Genomic DNA, 20,641 nt, shown 5'->3' with positions numbered 1-20,641 from the left:
CAACTCTGTCCACATAGCCCTTCTCTGAGCCAGTCGTCCAGCCCTGCATAGGCAGCTGGGGTCCTTTTGTTCTCCTCTGCAGAAGTGGCCTCGGAAATGGAGATGGCATTGGGTTTGTTGGGTTTGTGGGGTCCTCCTGGCATCTCTGCCTCTGTTTCCCACATTCCTTCCCGAGGAACACTCATGTGGTGATAGAATGATCGATGATTGATACCTGTCAGGTGGTGGCTGAATAAACATTTCATAGAATCATGGTTCTCTCCACACAAGAACCAGGGGTATGTAGCACCCCAGACTCCCACTGTCTGGACTGCTGGCCTTGGAGAAATTTGCTTTCACAGCAGCTGTGCCATGCCTGTGGCAGGTGCAATACCTGCCCAGCCCAGCTGCCAGCTGCCAGATTCTTAAAGGTTCTCAAGAGGCGGCCTTGTTCCCCTCGCGCCCTTGGAGCCGATTCTGCAGCGCTTGTGCTGCTGACGTCCAACATGACTGACACCTCACACTCTTCTTTCCTCTTCTGCTGCCCATTCCTCTGTCCCTCTCCAGCTCACTCTCTGCCACTGTCTCTACCTCTCTCTGTGTCTGTGTTTCTTCTCTCTGTCTCTCTGCCTCCTTCTCCCTCTCTGCATTTTTGCTTGGTTTTTGAGCCTCAGCCAGCATGCTCAGGATTTATTCCTAGCTCTGTGCTCAGGGATCCCTCTTTAAGGCGCTAGGGGACCATATGGGGAACTAGAGTGAGCACAGATGGAAAGTGCGCAAGGCAAATTCCCACTGTACATTGCTCTGGCCCCATGGCATTGCTATTTCTGTAACTATTAACATTTCATCTCCCAAAAGCACTTGCTTTGAATTCTCTAGAAGGATCTTTACAAAACAACTTAGGATCCTCTAGAAGGGTCTGTACAAAATGTGAAATGACTCAGGTAGCGAGAGGATTCTCTCTGAAGCTGCCTTAAGACTTAGAAATATTCTTCATGTTCATATTTTAATGAATGCACAAATCATCTTTTGCTGCTTCATTTGTTATTAACTTTTTCATAGCATTTAAAATTTGAGTCAGAACTAATCTTCTAATTGTCTGGGGCAAAGAGAAGTTTTATTACCATTTTAAAGTTTGGGAAAGGAAATTTGAAACTCAAGGGTTTCCTGACTTTAAGCTAAGATCATCGTTATCTTAATGCTGTGGTGAGAGCATGCTTAAGAATTTATTTGTGTGGTTACACAGTTCTGGGATTTCATAAATTTTGTAAATATTGCTTTACTTACATGGTCCACCACCACCACCACCACTGATATATCATCATTACTGATACCTAAGTCATCTTCACCACCTCCATCTTCATCATCACCATCCCCCCTCACCATCATCGTCCACCACCTTTACAATCTAATTTGTCCCTATTAGCATCTGATATAGCAAGTTTAAAAAATAACTTGCACCCTTTTAATATGATCTTACTGATATGAAAGTGAAACTTACTATGAAATATGAGAGAAAATGTCCATTTTTGAGACCTGTGTGTTATAGATCATGTTAAATATCTCTCCTGGTTTATACCTTTCTTATAAAGGAAGACTAAGGTGTCCTGCTCTCTCTGAGTAAATCAGTCTGCAAAGGGGCTGGAGTGCTGACCAGGGTTTGATTCCCAGCATCCCATATGGTCCCCCAAGCATCAAGAGTAATTCCTGAGTGCATGAGCCAGGAGTAACCCCTGAGCATCACCGGGTGTGACCCAAAAAAGCAAAAAAAAAAAAAAAGAAAAAGAAAAAGAAAAAAATAAAAAGAAAAAATCACTCTGCAAAGATAGCTTTGTACCCTCAAATCTGTGTACCAAATCCTTGCATTTTTGCAGGGACCCCAATTCTGAGCCAGGCCTGCAGGCATGCACTGTTGTTGCCACTCAGGTACGTGTGCTCAGACGCTGGGATACTGCCGCAGAGAATCCACTCATGCTCGGATGCTGTGACAGAGTGTCCGTTCAGACGCTAGGATGATGTGGCAGTGTCCACTCAGATGCTGGGATGCCCTGGCAGAGCAATGTTCAGACTCTGGGGTGCAGCAGGAAGGTTTCTGCTCAGAGGCCGGGATGCTGTGGCAGAGCCTGGCCCAAAGGCTGGGATGCCCAGGAGAGAATCGTTCAGACGCTTGGATGCGGTGGCAGAGCTTCCATGAGGCTTGGGGGTGGCCACACCTGATGGGTTCAGGGTGCTCTTCTTCTAATGCATTGTCCTGCTGGATTTTACTTCTGGCATCTTCCCCCACGTTTTCACTCAGAAAGAGAGCCAGGCTGGTTCAGAGTGTCCCCGCCCCCAGAGACAGGCAGGCATCATCGGCTGATGGAGTCCCTGTTGCGTAGACATGAGGGCAGGCCTGAGAGGGGACTGTCCGGGGACCTGAAGGTGTTTCTGGCTCCCTTGTGGCAGGCGTGGGGCTAGTGTCCTGGTTACTTGTGTGCCATATTGGAGCCCTGGCTTGTTGATGCTGGCATCAAGTGCTGCTGCCAGCTCTGTGCCCTGCATGTATCACTGCCCACCCCGTGCTCCTGGGTGCCGCGGGAGGAACCGAGTCAATGGAGGCAGCATAGAGACTTATTTTAAAAAATCATTATCCTTGTTCTGGGCTTTGGGGCCAATGCTTGGTGGTTACTCCTGGCTCTGGACTTACTCATGGTGGTGCTCAGGGGACCATCCAGGGTGCTGGGGATGGATTCTGGGTCAGCTGCATGCAAAGCAAGCGCCCTCTCTGCTGTACTGTCACTCTAGCCCAGCTCAGAGTTTTAATGCACAAAAAACTGTCTGCAGCTACCTGCTGGATGTCTGGGACACAGGAGACATTCTGCCACACCCTCCATCCCCCACAAAATCCAACCAGCCCTCCTGGTCTGCAAAGCCCTGACGCTCTCACAGAAACCTGATTTCCTAGTAGTGATTGAGGACCCTGGGATGCTGGGATACTGCCGCAGAGAGTCCACTCAGATGCTAGGATGCTGTGACAGAGTGTCCATTCAGATGCTGGGAACTAGTGGTTACTCCTGAGTAACCTTCTGTGAATTGTGGACTGTCTTGGTGAATAGGGCGATCTAAACTTCAGTTTCAAGCGGTCAGCATTTTCCAGCTGACTCACAGATAAGGAAGGTGACCAGCCATGGCCTGTAAACTGTGGCCCCAGCCACACGTGGCCACTGCTCAGAGCTGCCAGGAAAGTCACGGCACCCGGTTCCTGAGCCTGGGCACTGGCCGTCAGCACTCCCAACTGGAGGCACAGGCTTTTGGTGTGGGAAACCCAAGCAGATCTGTTTCCCTGTGGGAGTGTTTCATGCTAGTGAGAGAAGCCTGCCCCTTGAAGACAGGGCATCTCACACGGCTGTTCTGTGGTGGCCTGCATCCTGGATGCACCCCTGTGGCGGAGAGGGCATGAGTGAGGATGCCAGCAGCCCACGGACAGGGTGGGGCGACCACTGTGTCAACAGCTGGGCTGCTGCTGGTGAGGGAGGAGACAGTCCTCAGTTTCTAGAGGAGAAGAGGAGGAGATGTATGGACTCCTGCCCCCAGCTCTGACCCCGAGTAGACAGGCCTGGTCTCTGCCTGAGTGCCTTCTGACTTTCACTGTGTGTCACTTTCTGGGCAATTACTGGTCTTCCCCTCTAACTTTTTTTTATTTGAAACTTTATTTAAACACTATGATTTACAATGTTGTTCATCACACACTCATTTCAGGTTTTCAATATTGCAATACCAGTCCCACCCCCAGTGGCCAGGGGTGGGGTCTATGGCCTGGAGCCTTGTCCACACCACACTCCTCTGCATGGTGCCTGTGGTACCATGACTGGGCTCTGGTGACCGTGACACTGTGGCCGTGCTCTACACACCTCTGCCCAATGATTGTGGAACCATTGCTGGCCCCTGACACTCCTCCATCTGGTGATCATGGCACTGTGGCCATACTGTGATGCTCATCTGCCCGCTAACTCTGGCACCATGACAGGCTCTGACACTCTTCTGCCTGGTGACCATGGCACTGTGATGGGCTCTGGGACCATGGTGCCCTGGCTGGGCTCTGACACTCCTCTACCGGTGATCATGCACCATGGCTATGTTCTGACGCTTCTCTGCCCAGTGACGGGGGCACTGTGGCCAGGCTGTGGTGCTTCTCTGCCCAATAACCATGGCGCTGTGGTGGACGCTGATGCTCTCTCCTGCTTGCAGGGCTGCGCATCGCAGGTGAGTGTGTCGGAACGGTCCTACAGCCGGAGCGTCTCCTCCTGCCAGTCCCTGGAGCGTGGCTCCGTCCCTGAGGTCCTCCTGGGCCTGCTGTACAACGCCACGACGGGGAGACTCTCGGCGGAGGTCATCAAGGGCAGCCACTTCAAGAACCTGGCAGCCAACAGACCACCCAGTGAGTGAGGCGTTTCCGCCACTGGGGCTTCCTGCATGTGGGGCTCGTGCGTGGGGCTGGGGTCCAGTCTAGTGCGCAGTCTGAGCACGGTCCCCAGGGCATCCAGTGGCTCCCCACCCAGCCCACCAGGTGAGGAGAAGCACTTGGAATCCAGATCTCTGTGCTCAGGCCAGGAGCGGTGGCACTTTCCTCGTCCTGGGACAGCTGTGGGACAGAGACAGTCGAGCATGTAGATGGAAGCAGGGAAAGCTCACTGGGTAGGTGGGGACTGAAGGCCAGGCAGGAGGCTGCTTCGTGCAGGTGCCAGGCTGGTACCGATGCCTGCTCTCCCTTCTTCCTGTCGAACCACTCGAGGAGACTCAGAGTTTTTCTGCATTCCCCACCTTTAGAAGCACCACATTGGTGTTGCCAGAGGCTCCACTCCAGACATGGAGGGTCGTGGGCAGAACCCTGGCTTCTTCCAGCACCTGCCGTGACTGTGGGGATGACAGAAGGACCACTGCTGCTCCTGCCGTCCGCTAGCCAGGGCCCCAGGGGCAGCTGGGAGGAAGCCAGTTGCTCCCAAGGGCCTCGAGGCAGCTGTGAAGGGGGGAAGACGGACACTCCTGAGGGTCTCAGGCAGCTGGGTGGGAGACAGACTCTCCTGAGGGCCCGGGCAGCTGTGAGGGGAAACAGTACTCCGGAGGGCCCTTGCTCCTGCACCCAGTGTCCGAATCGGGCAGAGGGCACCATCTCTGCCTTGGTCTCACCGCCAGCATTTCCTTGTGCCTGTAAATCTAAAGCCAGGTCTGCCCCGGTGCTGTGGAGGGGCAGGAAGGGGACAGACTTTGTGTTCCTGCTCTCCTTTCAGGAAATGTCAGAGGGAGGGAGGAGGGCCTGTGTCACTGGGGTTACCTCCAGGAATCCCCACTTGGGCTGTGACGTGAGGGGGGGCGGGGGGGCAGCTTACCTTGAGTGCTGTTTGGTATAAGAGTGTGAGCCTCCCCATATGCCTTAGCGTGGCCGCATTGAACTGTGAAGCACCACATAATCCAAGAAATAATGGTGACATTCCAGAGCAAGAACTTGGATGGTGCCACCTTAGTCTGCCCAGGCTAGTCTGCACAAGGGTGGGGCGGGGAGGCTATACGAGAGATCAAGTGTTGCATGGGTAAGCTTAGGGTTTTAGTGTGATGAGCACCACGATCCTATGGTAACTGAAATTGAGCCTTTAGAGAAGGATAATATGCATGTTTCTATGTTCAGTGTGCTTTAGACTGGATGGTATCCTTTTGAAGATGGCCCCCTTTAGAAGAGCATAACGTACGTTTAAGATTACACAGTGGCCTTAAAATTCTCATCCCATGAAACTTACCCAGCAGCCCTTTCGCTCAGCCCTCTATCTGAATTAAAATGCTCAAATTGTGTGTTTTCCCATGCCAGTAAACAGTGTTTCCTCGTGAACTCTAACCTTTGACCCTCTTTCGCCCAACAATTGACATCTGGTCATTATTTCTTTTACTGCTCTCCACCCCCCGTTGTCAGATGGACTGTTCTGTTGTCTAAAACACTTGATAGGTGGACAGGTTTATATAATCCGAGGTGAGTTCCTGTAGAGGCTAATTGGATGTTGTCTTTTCATGCAAAAACAAAATACCCTAAAACTTGCCAGCAGTGAAGCTGTCCACCATGTTGGTTTCCGGAAAAATGCACATGTATTATCTGTGGTTCTCGAAATAAAACTAACTTAGAATGTATCTCTGACTATGGATGATGGTACTCAGAGCCTTTATCAAAGATGCAAAGCCTTATCAATTCTGTCCATTCACTGTGTTTTGATTCATAACAACAGAAACGGTTGTTTCAAAAGAAATCTGGCCGTTTTCATAGGGGCGAACTGGGATTTGGACACACAGCACACATGTGGTGTGGCCTGCCGCAGCCCATTGTATGCAAGTCCCGAAGGCTCAGCACTACTGCTGCCTGAGGGCAGGGCATGTGCCAACCTTCTCAGGCCATTTCTGCCCTGCACACCAAGTGTTTCTTTCATAAATTAGCAATTCTTTTATTAATTTGTGGAAAAAAAGATGCCACGTCTAAAAATTCACATCAAATTATTTTGAAACAAACAACAAGCAAAAACAAAACTAAACAATTAAAAAAAATCCGAATCCTATAGTCTGTCTTTCAACTTTACAAAAAGCACATTAAATGTACTCTGCATGAGACTGGGAGAAAGGTTACTGGATTTGCTGGGCTTGAGCCCTGAATGTATTTGGCTGCATTTTGGCCTTTAAATGTTTTTTCAAAAAAAAAAACAAAAACCAAAAAACAACCCACATATATATTTAAAAACCACATCCATGCAGAGATTTTTTTGGACATTTCATCCTAAGCTGTTTTGATGTCATCTTTTGCATTCTCGTCTTCCTCTTTCTCCTGACCATCTGCCTTCATTTCTATTTGTTTGTTGATTCTTACTCTCTGAAAACCCAGTGGAATGCTTAACAGTGTCGTGGCTAATCGAGCTTGCTAAGTGTTTATTAACGCTATGGCGTCCTGCTCAGTGCAGCGGAATGGGGCGGGGGCGGGGTGGGGGGGGCGGGCATGGTGGGGGGAGGGGCGGATTTTGAGGTCCACCTGGAAATCCCTCCCAGGAAGGGAAGAGCAGCTGTTACTGGGCCTCTACTGGTCCGGAGTTTTCTTTAAACCTAGTTAGCATTCTCTGGTCTGCCTCAGTTGATAAGCCCATCTGTGGAAATGGAATTCCTTGAATTTACATTCAGCCCACCCCCACCCCAAGCCTAGATCCACCAGGTCCTTATTGGGTGGGACAGCCAGGCTGCCGGAGGCCTGTCTCTGTAGTGATGTCTGCAGTGTGCTATTGTTTTTCTTTCCTAGATACCTATGTCAAATTGACGCTGCTGAATTCCATGGGCCAAGAGATGTCCAAGTGCAAGACCTCTGTCCGCCGTGGGCAGCCGGACCCCATATTCAAGGAGACCTTTGTCTTCCAAGTGGCCCTGTTCCAGCTGTCGGACGTGACGCTCATCCTGTCTGTGTACACCAAGCGCAGCCTGAAGCGGAAGGAGATGATCGGCTGGCTCTCGCTGGGCCTGAACAGCTCGGGCGAGCAGGAGCTGGCACACTGGGCCGACATGAAGGAGTCCCAGGGCCAGCAGGTGCGGCGCTGGCACGCCCTGCTGGAGTCATGATGGGATGCGTGTGGAGTCCACTGTCCGCATGGAGATGGTGCCCACCAGGGGCTGGCCTCGGGGAGTCCACCTCCCCCGAGCCCTCGCCCAGCCGGAGGTTCTGTGGAGAGGTGTGGGGGCCAGGCATTGTGGGGGGCCCCCTTTCTGTGTGAGCCAGCCTCCCTTCGGCAGAGGGACTGGCCCAGTCTTCAAGCCTTGGAGCAGGCAGGGACACGAGCCATCGGGCTGGTGCAGCACGTGCTCCGCTCATTCCCTGTGTGCTGGACCCCGGGGCCCGCTGTGTCCACTGGGAGCAAGGCCCAGGCCCCTTTGCATCTCCATTGCGGGGGTGCAGCTCTGTCTCTCTGTTCTGCCCAGTACCGCACCGGCACAGCAGTACTCCCGTGCTCTGCCCTCGACCTGCTTCTGCCTGATCCACAGAGATCCGCGGCTGCCAGAGCCCTTCCGAGGCCCTGCGGTGGGAGGCTGCAGTCTATCCCCAGCCAGCAGTGGAGAGGGCAGGGCTACACTTGAAATTTCTTCAAGCGACTTCAAAGAGTTGTCATTGTGGGGAAAACATTTTTTCCCGCAAACTAAACACAATCGAACAAAAACCTACTGCACTGTGGATGAGCTGTTGGACTGAAGCAGTTCTCCTGAGGGCAGTTTTGCCCTGTGTCCAGGCATCCACGGCAGCACTGCGTCTCAATTCTGTTCCTCTCCTCAGCCCCCCGTGATGTCTGCCCCTCAGCTCCAGGCGGCCCCATCCACGTGCCTTCCAAGTGTCCCGGCGGGTGGCCGCGCCAGGCCTTCATTCTTACCAACATGACGATTCCTCAGGACGGGGCACCAGACCCTGCCCCTCTGCTGTCTGTCCACGTTCTCGAATGTGCTGACATTTTTAAAGGACCAGGCCTTTTTGTTTGCTGTTTTTATACCTAGGAACTCTGGTGAATCAGGAATATTCAATGCTGTTTCCTTTTTGGTTTTGCTTCTTACCTAATATATCATTTTATGCATATTCTTTATTAAATAGAGTATGTTTTGTATATATGAAAACTATTTTCTTTTTCTCTTTATACCTTCTTGTTAAACTGGATTTTTAAAAACCCTGCTATTTTCCAAGCATTAAAAAGCAGCCTCCCTTGTTCTCATATGGATCTTATCAGCTAAACTTGTTATCACCCACCGTCCTAACAGAACCAAGCACGGACATGGTGACCTATGCTCAGCACTCTTGAAAGGCCTTACGAGAAATCCTAAAAAGACAGTGAACTTCTTTGATTTTTTTTTTAGCTTTTCAAAAAAGGCAGCTGTGTGTCTGTGTGTACAAGCGGGATGTCAATGCTGGGGTCCGGGTTGGGGCTGGCTGCACTGCAAAAAGGGAGAAACCTTTTCCTTCAGGGTTGTGTTCGGGACCTTACCCCAGGGTTCTTAATAAAGGAGCTAGGATAGAAACTTAGAATATTACCCAGGGCAGCCCTGCAAGAATTTTCAGAGACCGGGTGGGGGTGGGGAAGGATGGTGGTGCAAGTTGTAGATTTGGCGGGAAACTATTTGCAGTCCTCTACTCGGGCTTGAAACAAGCGAGCTGGGGCAAGGCCTGGGGTCAGTCACCTCACTGGGTGGAGACAGCCGCGGAGGGTTGGATTCCAGCCTGGAACCTCCCCGAGCCACTGGAGGACGAACGGCTGCCTCTTGAGTTCACTCTTGCACTGGAGCCCAGAATGCTGACGTGTGTGCTGCTGGTTCAGGGTGCCGTATGCATGCCAGATCCCACCACAGAAGAGTCTTCAGGCCCTACCTCAACTCCAGCTGCCATGGCCCCAAAGATGAAGCGCACATCTATGTGTATATGCATACCTACTCACATCGCAACATGTATGTGCACAAACATGCCACATATACCCATCACTGCAGTACATGCATATGAATGCCCCTGGATAATGTGCACATACACACGTGTTCACATGCTACATGTGAACATGCATGTGTGCACACCACATGTGTATGCACACATGGGCACACCATGTATGTTCATGTGCATGTTCATGTAATATTCTGAGGTGAAGGTGCCTTGGATTCTTTTGATGCTTAACTAGAAAACATTGATCAAGTTTCTGGGATCCTTTTCCTTACCTATTGATTGGAGACAGCTGGGTGGTTGCTCTCAGCTGCCTTTGCACATCTCGTACCTGTGACTTGACATGACAGAATTGTCACTGGAAACATGAGATCTCTCCGGACGAGTCCCAGGCCTCTCCAGGCTGCTGTCTCTGCACTCGCCTGGGGTGTTCCCTGGATGGAGCTCGAAGGCTGACTCCTCCACCTCTAACTGCAACCAGGAGGGGCCACGGGGCCCAAACTGGAGACCGCAGCCCATGTTCTGTTCTCTTGGGATTGCCTGTGTTCTACAGCAAAGTGAGACTTCATACCCAGCTGCGGCTGTGCCCCATCCCTGGGCGCCTGGGTCTGGGACCGGGAGTCCCACTGGCCTGTGGCCTGTCCCTGGCACGGAGAGAGTGACTGGGACAGGAAGGATCCTTGTTTTGGTGGGCCCGAGCAGGCCTGCCTCACCCCCACGGTCAGGTGCTTTGCTACAGCTGCTTCCTTGTCCCCTGGGCAGTGACCAGCAACTCTGGGTGGGGAGGTGGGTTCAGGCCTTGGCGTGCTTTCTTGTGGCCAGGCCCAGACCAGCCTCATGGACCACAAGGACCTCTTCCTTCGAGGGTGGGGTTGCTCCTTCCCCAGGGTTCACAGTAGGGGGATGCGAGGCCGGTGGAGACGCCATGTAGCATCTCCTTGGTCTCGGGGTTCAGGTGGGCCTTGGTGCAGAGCCCCCTCAGTGCTCCCTTCAGCTGCTGGCCCAGAGCAGCCCCGAGGCAGAGGAGGGAGGCCAGTGGAGTCCCTGCAGCCGCTGGGATGGGTTTTGTGTGCTGTGGTCCATGGTCTGCTGGGCAGAGCAGAGCGCCCTGGTCCCCTGATGGCACGCGGGGGGCCAGCTGGAGGAACGGGAGCATGGGGCCAGGCTGCCCACTGGAGGACGCCATCCCTGACACAGCCCGAGCACACAGGATACCGGGGGGTGGGTTTGGGAGTGAAGTGGAGGTGTTTGAACGCTGATACAGTTGACAGTCGGACAGCTGACAGTCGGTCTGAAATCGCCCTGTTGTTGTGGCCCTTCCTCCTTTCCTTTGTTATTCCGATTCCTACTGGATATTTGAATCTGCCTTTCAAATATTCAAAACTCTGTGAGCAAGTCCTTGACACCTTCCTGAGTAGTTCTTTGCCATCTTACCCTGACTGCGCCTGAGATGGATCCAAACATGCCACAAACCACTTCTGAAGTTTGGCGTGGAGGCGCACACTTGTGGGGGGCCCACGGGGGTAACGGCCCAGGTCTGTTTGTCTTCTTTCCCCTGCCCCCTCAGGCACCTGAGGGATCCTCAGTGGATCAGTGCCCCATAGTGTGGCTTGGGGGTGATGCCTGAGCACAGAGGGGAGCAGAGACCCCAAGCCATCCGGGGCCCGTCACAGATGCGGGGAGATGAGCTGTGGCTGCATCCAGAAAGTTGTGCTACAGGTGCTCATCCTTTTTTATCTTAAAGAACAGGGGGAACCTCAGAGAATCAAAACACCCTGTTTTGCAGTGTCCAGATTGTTTTCCGTTTTGCAGGGCCACGATCAGGGAAGGGGTTGGGGGTGGGGGGTGGAGGGGAGGGAAGGCCGGGCAAGTCATCTGGGTCTCTTTGGGGGTCACACCCTAAAGATGTCACATTTGCTGCCTGAGGGGCACAGGGCATGTTTGCACTTAGATTTGGCTTCTTAGTAGTCGATATTTGAATACGTATTTGAAGTGCAATGCAGAGAAAATGTGGTTCTTCCAACAGCCTTTTGAAAATGTCAGTAGTCCATTAGGTGTTCCTGGGGGAAAGTTTTCAGCACTAGCTTGAATTCCAGGTGACTATGTAATATTCGTTCCTGCTGCATTTTATGGAGTTGCCTTTGTTTCTTTTTCTGCATCTTTTCCCTGAGACGGCGCCCATGTTTGCACATAAGACCAGCAACTCCGAGGACCTGAAGCCAACAAAATCCAGCTGTTTTCACCAGAACTGCAAAATCAGACAATGTCACTGGTGTCATTCTCGCTCCCATCGGTCTCCATGAGAAGTTCTTACAGCCATTTGGATCCAGAGAAATGCTGCCCCTGTTACTTTTCTAGAATTGTGTTGTGCAATACTCTTGCGCTGTTTGTTTCTCAGAATAATGAGATTTTTATGGGAGACTCAGTTTGTGAGTCTTTTATTCAAATGCCCTTCCTTCCATCCCTTCCTTGTCCCTTCTTGCTTCCTACTTCATCTTTCAAGTCAAGAAGCTTCCTTAATGGTCTTGTTTCTACAGAGCTTTCATACTTATTTTTCTAATAATGGCTAGAACCATGTGGTGACGCTAAAATGCTCTGTGAGCAGAATCCTGTTGTGCCCGCACGTGGAGAAGCCCACGGCTGGTGGCGCTTCCTGCTGTCCTTGTCACTTGTCTTCTTCATGTCTGTCCGTTCTTGTGAGCACACGTGTATTGCCACCACTGGCAGTCTGTGCTGTTCTCTCATGCTCTTTCCCACCTGTGACCAGTGCCTCGGAGCTTGGGACACGTACTCTCCAGCACGGCTTTCCATTCCTGTGCCGATTCTCTAAGCTCACCTCCCGTTTGTCTGCGTGCCTTTGCCTCTCGCAGACTGTGGACTTCAAATTCACCCTGTCCTACCCGTGAACAGAGCATCACTGTTGCATTACAGGCCTGAGGCCACCTGGACACTCCTCTTTGCCACAGATACATTTTCCACACTGGCCAAACATCCCTTTGCCTCCTTTTCTGCACTCAGGGGCTGGTTGGCATGTTCCCTCGGACGTCTCAAATGAGACACGGACATCCACCCTGATTCCAACCCACAAAGAGGCTTGCTGATGACTGTTACACAATGTCAGACACTGCGTGCACAGATCCAGATGTGACAAAGACCTCAAGTTTGGGACAAATGTCCTTCAAACGTGCTACAAAATGTTCTTGAAACATTTGGGTCCTGTTTTTTTTTTTTAATTCCACATTAAATCTGAAATCCAAAGAAAATAGACTCTAGACTAATGTAAGCATTTTAAAATGATCTAAAATTGAAAAATAAGCCCAGAATGGAAAGGAGGAGCTAGAAAGATCTGTCTTTTTGGGCCGTGAAAATGTCCTGTGGCCCAGCCTGCTCGCTCCTTCACTCTGGCTCTGTCAGTACTCCAAGTGATACTGTCATACTGTCTTACCTAGTAGCTTCCTCACTGTTGTCTATTGATTTTTAATTTTCTGAGTTAAGTAGTTCTTGTTTCCCAAATAACTTAGACTTAAAAAAAATTCCTTATCTTGTCTGAGCAACTGAGGTCACAAATGGACTTAATAAGTATCACTTTCCATCTTGAAAAGAATTAAAACTGGTGCTCTCAAGTTGACCGAAGTCAAGCTGCTCTGTGATCTGGTCCAACTCTCTCCAGACCTGAACTTCTGCCAGCCAGCTCGATACCTTTCAGTCGAGTCAGACACCAGCGCCCAGAAGTGGTCCAATGTCTCTCTGTTCTGAGTATGTCTCTACTGAAACCCAAAGATGCTGGTTGAAAGAAAGGCTCTCTGGTCACACCTCCAGTTGCACTTAGGGACTGGGGCCTCCCTCGTGTGTCCTACTGACCTTTCTCATGTGCTGTGGGCTTCCATGGAAGCCATAGAATGCTGGAGAAACAGCAGCAGGTGTGCCCGTGCATGTCCCCAAGAGACTCCAGGGTCACGGGACAGCACTGCTGCAAAGTCCTGCTGGAGGGTCTTCCTAGACAGTCCCCCTTCCTGCCACAGTCCTGTAGGAGACCAAGTTTCCATCACAAGCTAAGTGTGACTCCTTTGGTATCAAATATGCAAAATCATATTTAAATTGACTTGTTCTTCCCATAGATTCTCAGAGTATTTCATGCTGTTCCTCGTTTGAAATAAAGTCATTCCCTAGAGAAGGGATCCCTGAGTCAGTGATGGTTGGAGGGACAGTTCAGGATGGGAGATGCGTGCTGAGAGTAGATAAAGGACTCTCAGTATTTGTATCGCTAACCATAATGTCCAAAGGTAGAGACAGAGTATGGGGGATATTGTCTGCCATGGCGGCAGGGGGAGGGGTGGAATGAGGGGGATACTGGGGACATTGGTGGTGGAAAATGTGCACTGGTGGAGGGATGGCTGTTTGATCATTGTATGACTGAAACTCAAACATGAAAGCTTTGTAACTGTTTCTCATGGTGATTCAATAAAAAGAAAGAAAGAAAGAAAGAAAGTCATTCCCAATGAAAATGCGAATGGTCTTTGTCAGATCTGTGAGCTGCTGTGGCCAGTGTGTCACATTTTGTTGTGTGCATTAGCGATCACGTGAGGGGACATGAATGTTTCTGGCTGACAACGTGCTGCACATTCAAGAACAGGGTCTAGATGGAGCCCATGAATGCCACTTACTGAGCACAGTGTCAGCCAGCATAAGAAGAACTGGCCAGAGGGAACCTTCCAGACTAAGTGGGGTAGACATTCGGAGTTGTTCAGGGTGCTCAGGTTCTCTCACGATGCTGCTGGATGATGCTGCAGGACTGAGCAGTGGGGCGGGGTCTTGCTCAGCTCCCTGTGGGCAGTGCTGACACCACCTGTCCCTCTGCCCCAGCATTTCCCGAGTCAGTGTGGTGGCAGCCCTGCCCATGTCCTCTTCATTTCACATTTGTCACCTTCGTCTGAGCATGAGACATCGTGGGGAGAAACAGAGAAAGGGAAGAATGATTGCTGGTCCCACCCCAAAGAACAGGGGGCTCTCCTGCCATGCCCAAGGGCTCCCCTGGCCTGATTTTCTGTCACATTCTGGGATCTCCCATGTGTTCCATCTGCAAGTTTCCCAAGAGATGGACACCGCTGTAGGGGAGGGGGTTAGGCTCAGGGGACAGAGGGCTGTGGGAACAGGAGGCTCGGGGGGGCAGTGGGTTGTAGGGGGCAGCAGGGTGGGAAAGCAGGTCCCCTTTCCCACATAGACCACTCCTGACCAGCTGTGGGCCCAACAGGACATCACCAGCCTTTCAAGCCCCAGTGCCCGGGAGTTCCAGTGGCTTTGGGGTCCTAGAACAGTGGGAGGGAAAATGTTTACCAGGCGCAGAGGCTCTGGTCCAGGGGAAGTGCGAAGCCCGAGACCCCACGTGCATACAAACCACAGAACACACGAGCCACTCATTATATGCACTTGGGACAGGCCCACTACAAAGAGAATGCCACACAGTTCAGGTCAGTCGGCACCACTGTTCTCGGTGTTCGGGCGTTAGTTCATATTTCTGCTTAGAACTTGCATTCTGGGCTGGAGAGACAGTTCAGGAACTAAGACACTCCCTCACTGACCCCCAGACATTCCCCACGACCCCTCAGGCACTCCCACGCTCCCTTGCAACCAACCCAGCAATCCACAGCACTGCATATGGTCCCTTGATCCCTGCCAGGAGTAAGTCCTGAGCACCGTCGAGTATGCCCTCCCCCGGCCCTTCTATTTCGTCCTTGAATCTGTCCTTCAAAGCACAGAGGGTCGCTGCGATGACAGTGGACGATTCACGGGCCATCATGTCCCCTTGGATTGCAGGAGGAGGCAGTCCCAGTCAGCCACATCGGTACCTAGAGAGGGAAATCAGCTTCCGTCATGTTTTTGCAGCATCTTCAGTCTCAGTCATGAGGCTAAGGTGATCTTCCAACAACGAGTCTCTCACCTCTAGAGCCTTGTAAAGTCCAGACCGTCCAAGAGCCACTAACGTGGCTCTCCACGAGAGGAGAGGACGTGTCAACTGATGTGGAGAGGACCAGTGCTCACTTCTCACCAGGATCTCTGTCCCTGACTCTGTCTGTTGCCTGAAAAACCCCATGCCTCTCTGGGATGCCACCAAGAACTATGGGCCAATTCTCAGAAGAACAACTTCCATCATATTTTAAAAGTGCCACTGGGATACAAAAGCAACTATTAAACTACTTAAAGACGGTTGTTACATGGGACCAGTGCTCTGCCGATGCCCTAATACCAAGACGTGGGTAATAAGGGCCCTGAGTTCTGTGTCTGTGTGTCTGTTGGAGGGGCTGGGGAGATAGTGGGGACCCCAGAAAATCCTGGGACACTTGGCAAGGCCGGGGGCCCCCCTGATCAGGGCTCTCCCAGACTGGACACAATGCTCCTCTGCCATGAAACAAGTGCTTATTCTCATTCTGGGGCAACTCAGGAGCCTGTTGGGTTCTGGGGAGGAAGACGTAGGCGGACCCTGGAGTGCAGCCCTCAGGCACCTGGAAGCCTTGGAGCCCACAGCAGCCAGGCGCAGTCAGGCCCCCAGGGTCCCGCTGGGGTGTCCGTGGGTTCGTGGGATGGTTACTGTCCGTGAGAAGCCGCTCCCAGATAGTATCACCACCGTCCTGGCACCCAGCAGACAGCTGGTGAAAGAGAAAGGCGGGAGCCTGGGAAAGGCTGGGCAAGAGGCCTCCCCAGTGCTCATTCCTCTGCCCCGTTTCCCGCTGACTGAGGCCCCCTGGCAGGTCTCTGGGCTTGTCCAGCAGCTCCACACATATTGAGCACCCCTGCGCCCTGTACGCCACCGCCCTGTAACATCCCTCACCAGAGGGGGCTCATGGCCAGGAAGGAAGGAGGCAGGAGGCTCTGTGCCCTGGGCCCTGCCCAGCGCACCCTCCCTGCTTTGCTCAGCCCTCCCATATGCCGCCCACAGACACCGCCCAGCCCCTCTGCCTGGCTCCTCTGGGCAGCCACCGCCCCCAGCTGGTCCTGGGTTTGCATTTGATGAGCTGGGCTGAAGGAGGCATTTGTAGACAGTCTCTGGGGAAATGGGTCTTCTGCATTTCTCACGGTTTTGTTAAAGGCTGGCTGTTGGCAGGATAACCACTGGGGTGGAAGTTGGTTTCAGGCCAGAGGTACAGCGCAGGGCTGAGGCACTGACTGAGCACGGCTAACTCTGGTCCAGCCCTCAACACCTATAGAGTCCTTGAACTGCCAGGAGTGGCCCCTAAGTGCAGAGCCAGAATTGCACCCTGAGCACTTCCAGCTGTGGCCCCCAAACAAAACCAGACAAAATACCCAACCAAACGAAACTCCACTCCTGGGTGTCAATTGTGCCGAGCCTTCGAAGCTTCGGGGTGACCGTGCTGAAGTTACGGCCCAGGTTCTTAGGGACAAGCGGCTCTTGCCTCGTTCTGTCTCTCCACTGCCTACATCTCTGCCACTGGTCCTAAGGAGTGAGTCCCTTGGAACAGGGGCATCTGGCCGGCCAGCTCTGGAAGACCCTTTGGGGGACGGGAGCGCTGCTCTGGGCCTGATCACACAGCCCCTGCAGCCCACTCACGGCTCAGCACAGGGAGCCTCCCACAAGTGAGGTCCTGCACCTGCCTGGCGCTGAGGCATGCCACCAGGGGGCGCAGGCAGAAGGCCTCCTGACCCCTCCACTCCCCAGCGTGGCGCCACGCCACATGTGTCACCTGTCAGTCACACGTGCCGGCATTCCTGCAACTCTGTGGGTGCAGCCCTCGCAGCCAGCAGGACCCGCCGAGTAAGTGGACCTGGTGGGGTGTTGGGACACGTTCTCCTCCGGGGACACTGGTGCCAACTGCACGCTCAGGGTGGGCGCCCACGAGACTCCTCTGTCCCTCGCACGTCCTGCTGCCCTCCACACCCTCCCCTGCACTGGCTCTGTTTCCCCACAGGTCCCAATCAACCTTGGGCCACGTGTGGGGTTGGGGCGCAGGCTGACCCTCAGCCTCCTGGGGTCTAGCGGCCAAACTGGAGCTGGGCTTCCTGGCTGCCAGCAAGGGAGCAGCTGTGCCCCTGGGCATGCTTGCTGGGTCTGAGGGTGCCCCTCTAACCAGACAGGGGAAAGGTGTCTGGAGGTAGATTCTGGGCATAAGGAACAGAGTGTGTGCCCAGAGCCTGTGCAAAGCAGCTGCTGTGTTCCACTCTCAATCTGGTTTCAGCCCAGGGCGTGGGCCGCGTCAGGGGCCCCCACTGCAGGTCTCTGAGATTCCACTTAGGCAGCCCCACCCCCACCCCCTGCAGGGCCCTGGGATGTGTCCTGGTCTGGTTGTGTAGGAGTTGGGAAACTGAGTCATGCAGGTGGATGGGATGAGGTGAGCTCAAGGTCTATATATGCTCTGGGGTCCCATTTGAGAACCTGGTTTCTGGGGCCCAATCCCTGGCAAATTGGGAGCCCTACACTGCTGTGCCAGATCACCCCAGGTCCTGTGAGCTCAGAGCAGGAGGGGGTGGCGCTCAAGAAGCCCTGAATGGAGGCCCCAAGGCCGGCCAGCCTGCGCTGTGACACGTTGGTCCCCAAGCCAAGCTTCAGTGGTCCAAGAACACAGACCGAGGGGCAAATGAGGGGCTGGGACTCAAACAAGGCCTGATATACAGGAGACCAGGAGCACGGGAATAGCAGCAGTGAGAGATGGAGTCAGTGTGGCATGTCTGGGGTCAGTGTGGCGTGTCTGGGGTCAGTGTGGCGTGTCTGGGGTCAGTGTGGCATGTCTGGGGTCAGTGTGGCGTGTCTGGGGTCAGTGTGGCGTGTCTGGGGTCAGTGTGGCATGTCTGGGGTCAGTGTGGAGAGTCTGGGGTCAGTGTGGGGAGTCTGGGGTCAGTGTGGGGAGTCTGGGGTCAGTGTGGGGAGTCTGGGGTCACTGTGGAGTGTCTGGGGTCAGTGTGGAGTGTGTGGAGTGTTTGGGGTCAGTGTGGTGTGTTTGGGGTCAGTGTGGCATGTCTGGGGTCAGTTTGGAGTGCCTGGGGTCAGTGTGGCATTTCTAGGGTCAGTGTGGCATGTCTGGGATCAGTTTCGAGTGTCTGGGGGGTCAGTGTGGCATGTCTGGGATCAGTTTTGAATGTCTGGGGGGTCAGTGTGGTGTGTCTGGGGTCAGTGTGGCATGTCTGGGATCAGTATAGCATGTCTGGGGTCAGTGTGGAGTGTCTGGGGGTCATTGTGGGGTGTCTGAGGGGTCACTGTGGCATGTCTGGGGTCAGTGTGGAGAGTCTGGGGTCAGTGTGGCGTGTCTGGGGTCAGTGTGGCGTGTCTGGCATCACTGTGGAGTGTCTGGGGTCAGTGTGGAGTATCTATGGGGTCATTGTGGGGTGTCTGGGGGTCAGTGTGGCGTTATGGGGGTCAGTGTGGCATTATGGGGGTCAGTGTAGCATGTATGGGGTCAGTGTGGCGTGTGTGGGGTCAGTGTGGCATGTATGGGGTCAGTGTGGAGTGTCTGGGTCAGTGTGGAGTATCTATGAGGTCATTGTGGGGTGTCTGAGAGGTCAGTGTGGCGTGACTGGGGTCAGTGTGGCATGTCTGGCGTCATTGTGGAGTGTCTGGGGTCAGTGTGGAGTGTCTGGGGGGTCAGTGTGGGAGTCTGGAGTGTGGTGGCTGGTGGCTGGTGGGAAACAGGTGTAACCTGAGGTGTTACCTCTCTCTTGGCAGGCAAAGGGCAGAGCGCAGGCACCTTCCTGTCCCCAGCGTGTGCAGTCACTGCGAAAGGCTCCTTGTTAGTCCTCCATTAAACAATTAATCTGTCAGCTTGGAGCTGTGAGCAGAGGCGCAATTTCCTGCTCAGGTGATGTCTGTGTGGGTCTCTCCCTCCCGCCCCCACATCGTTTGCCTGCTTCTGGCGGAAAGGAAGGTGTTTCAGGTCTGTTGGGAAGATGTGCCTGAACTCCTTTGCCTGCAGGCCACTGGGGTTATGTCAGGTGCTTGTCCCACATGTTGGTTCAGTCGCTGGCTCCACATGGAACCCCCTGAGCACAAACCCAGGAGTAAGCCATGAGCACAGTCGGGTGTGGTCCCAAGTTCCCCCAAATGCTAAAGTCAGGGGCCAGAAGAGAGTCCATAGGGAGGTGCTCACCTTGCATGCAGCGGACCCTGTTCAGTCCCAGGCGTGTGGTTTCCAGAGCTCTGCTTGTGCGTGTCAGGGGGGCTCGGGAGCATCCTGGGAGCCTCTTGTGACCCCACCAGCCTGATTGGACTAGAATCGCTGGGAGGAACCCTGAGCACTGCTAGGGAGTCTCAGGTACTGAGGTAAACATGCTAGAGATGGACACACAGGCCAGGTGACCGTGGGCCCCAATCCTCTCCTGAAAGAGGCATGACTAGGGGTCCCCCAAGCCTAGAAAATTACTGACCATTAGATTTCTGTTGGCAATACTGGGCCCAAAGTGCAGTGCAGTTCCAGCTCCAAGCTGCCTGGCTTCAGCCACGGTTTGGGTGATTTATGGTGGGAGCCAAGGCTGCAACATGTACCAGACCCAGCCTCCATGGACATGTGCACTGTGGCCTCAGGGTGGAGGCTGAGCACTAGGCTGAGTCGGGGCTCACAGATTGTGGGGATGGTGGCTGGGACCGGGGTAGAAGCCAAAGAGAAGACAAAAGGGTCCGACCTAACGCAAGTTCAAGGTCCAGCTTCCTGATGTGCATGGCACGGACAGGGGCAGGTAAAGCCTGGAAATCCATGAGTGGGGTCTGCTGTGTCTGGGCAGCGATTCTGAGGGGAGCTAAGGTGGGACTGAATAACCAGCCAGGGTATCTGCTGGACCTTGTCAGGGACCCAGAGAGGAACTCGGGTGTGGGGGGTCAGTGGTCAGGAGAGAGAACTGTAACAGCTAAGAATGTGGGTGGGATGGGGGGAACGTCCCACCTGGGAGCAGGAAGGGGCAGGGAGGGGCAGGGGGGGCAGGGAGGGGCAGGGAGGGGCAGGGAGGGGCAGGGAGGGGCAGGGAAGGGCAGAGAAGGCAGAGAAGGGCAGGAACTGTGCAGTGGGCAGATGAGCTGTGAACTCAGGATTCTACGGTCAGCCCCACACAGGCCCCCCAGCTGCAGCGAGCCTCAGAGAGAAGAGGACGACCTGAAGGAGGCCTTGCGCTTCCCAAGGACTTCTCATCCCAGGAGGGGGAGCACTGCGCAGCAGTGGGGGTGCCGGGGCTTCCCTGGAGAAGCCCCTTTCAGAGGACAGAGGGGCTGGTGAC

At 53.6% G+C, this 20,641-nt stretch overlaps 1 protein-coding gene across 2 annotated transcripts in view; it reads left to right on the top strand.

Annotated features, from left to right (window-relative positions):
• SYT14 (synaptotagmin 14) overlaps positions 1 to 7,724 on the top strand; it is a 44,670-nt gene extending 36,946 nt beyond the window's left edge. Inside the window, exons 7-9 of one of the 2 annotated variants that reach the window (XM_056124521.1) lie at positions 4,207 to 4,396; positions 5,921 to 5,977; positions 7,277 to 7,724. In XM_056124521.1, the coding sequence (XP_055980496.1) occupies positions 4,207 to 4,396; positions 5,921 to 5,977; positions 7,277 to 7,590 (561 nt within the window). In that variant the 3' untranslated portion in view covers positions 7,591 to 7,724. The remainder of the gene's footprint in view (positions 1 to 4,206; positions 4,397 to 5,920; positions 5,978 to 7,276) is intronic. The other variant, XM_056124529.1, reaches the window with a different exon arrangement.
• The last annotated feature ends 12,917 nt before the right edge of the window (positions 7,725 to 20,641 follow it).

The sequence above is a fragment of the Sorex fumeus genome, unplaced genomic scaffold, assembly GCF_029834395.1.
Source record: "Sorex fumeus unplaced genomic scaffold, SorFum_2.1 ptg000006l, whole genome shotgun sequence".
NCBI lineage: Eukaryota > Metazoa > Chordata > Mammalia > Eulipotyphla > Soricidae > Sorex > Sorex fumeus.
The sequence above is the reverse complement of the archived record's forward strand: the minus strand, read 5'-3'. Positions and strand labels throughout refer to the sequence as shown.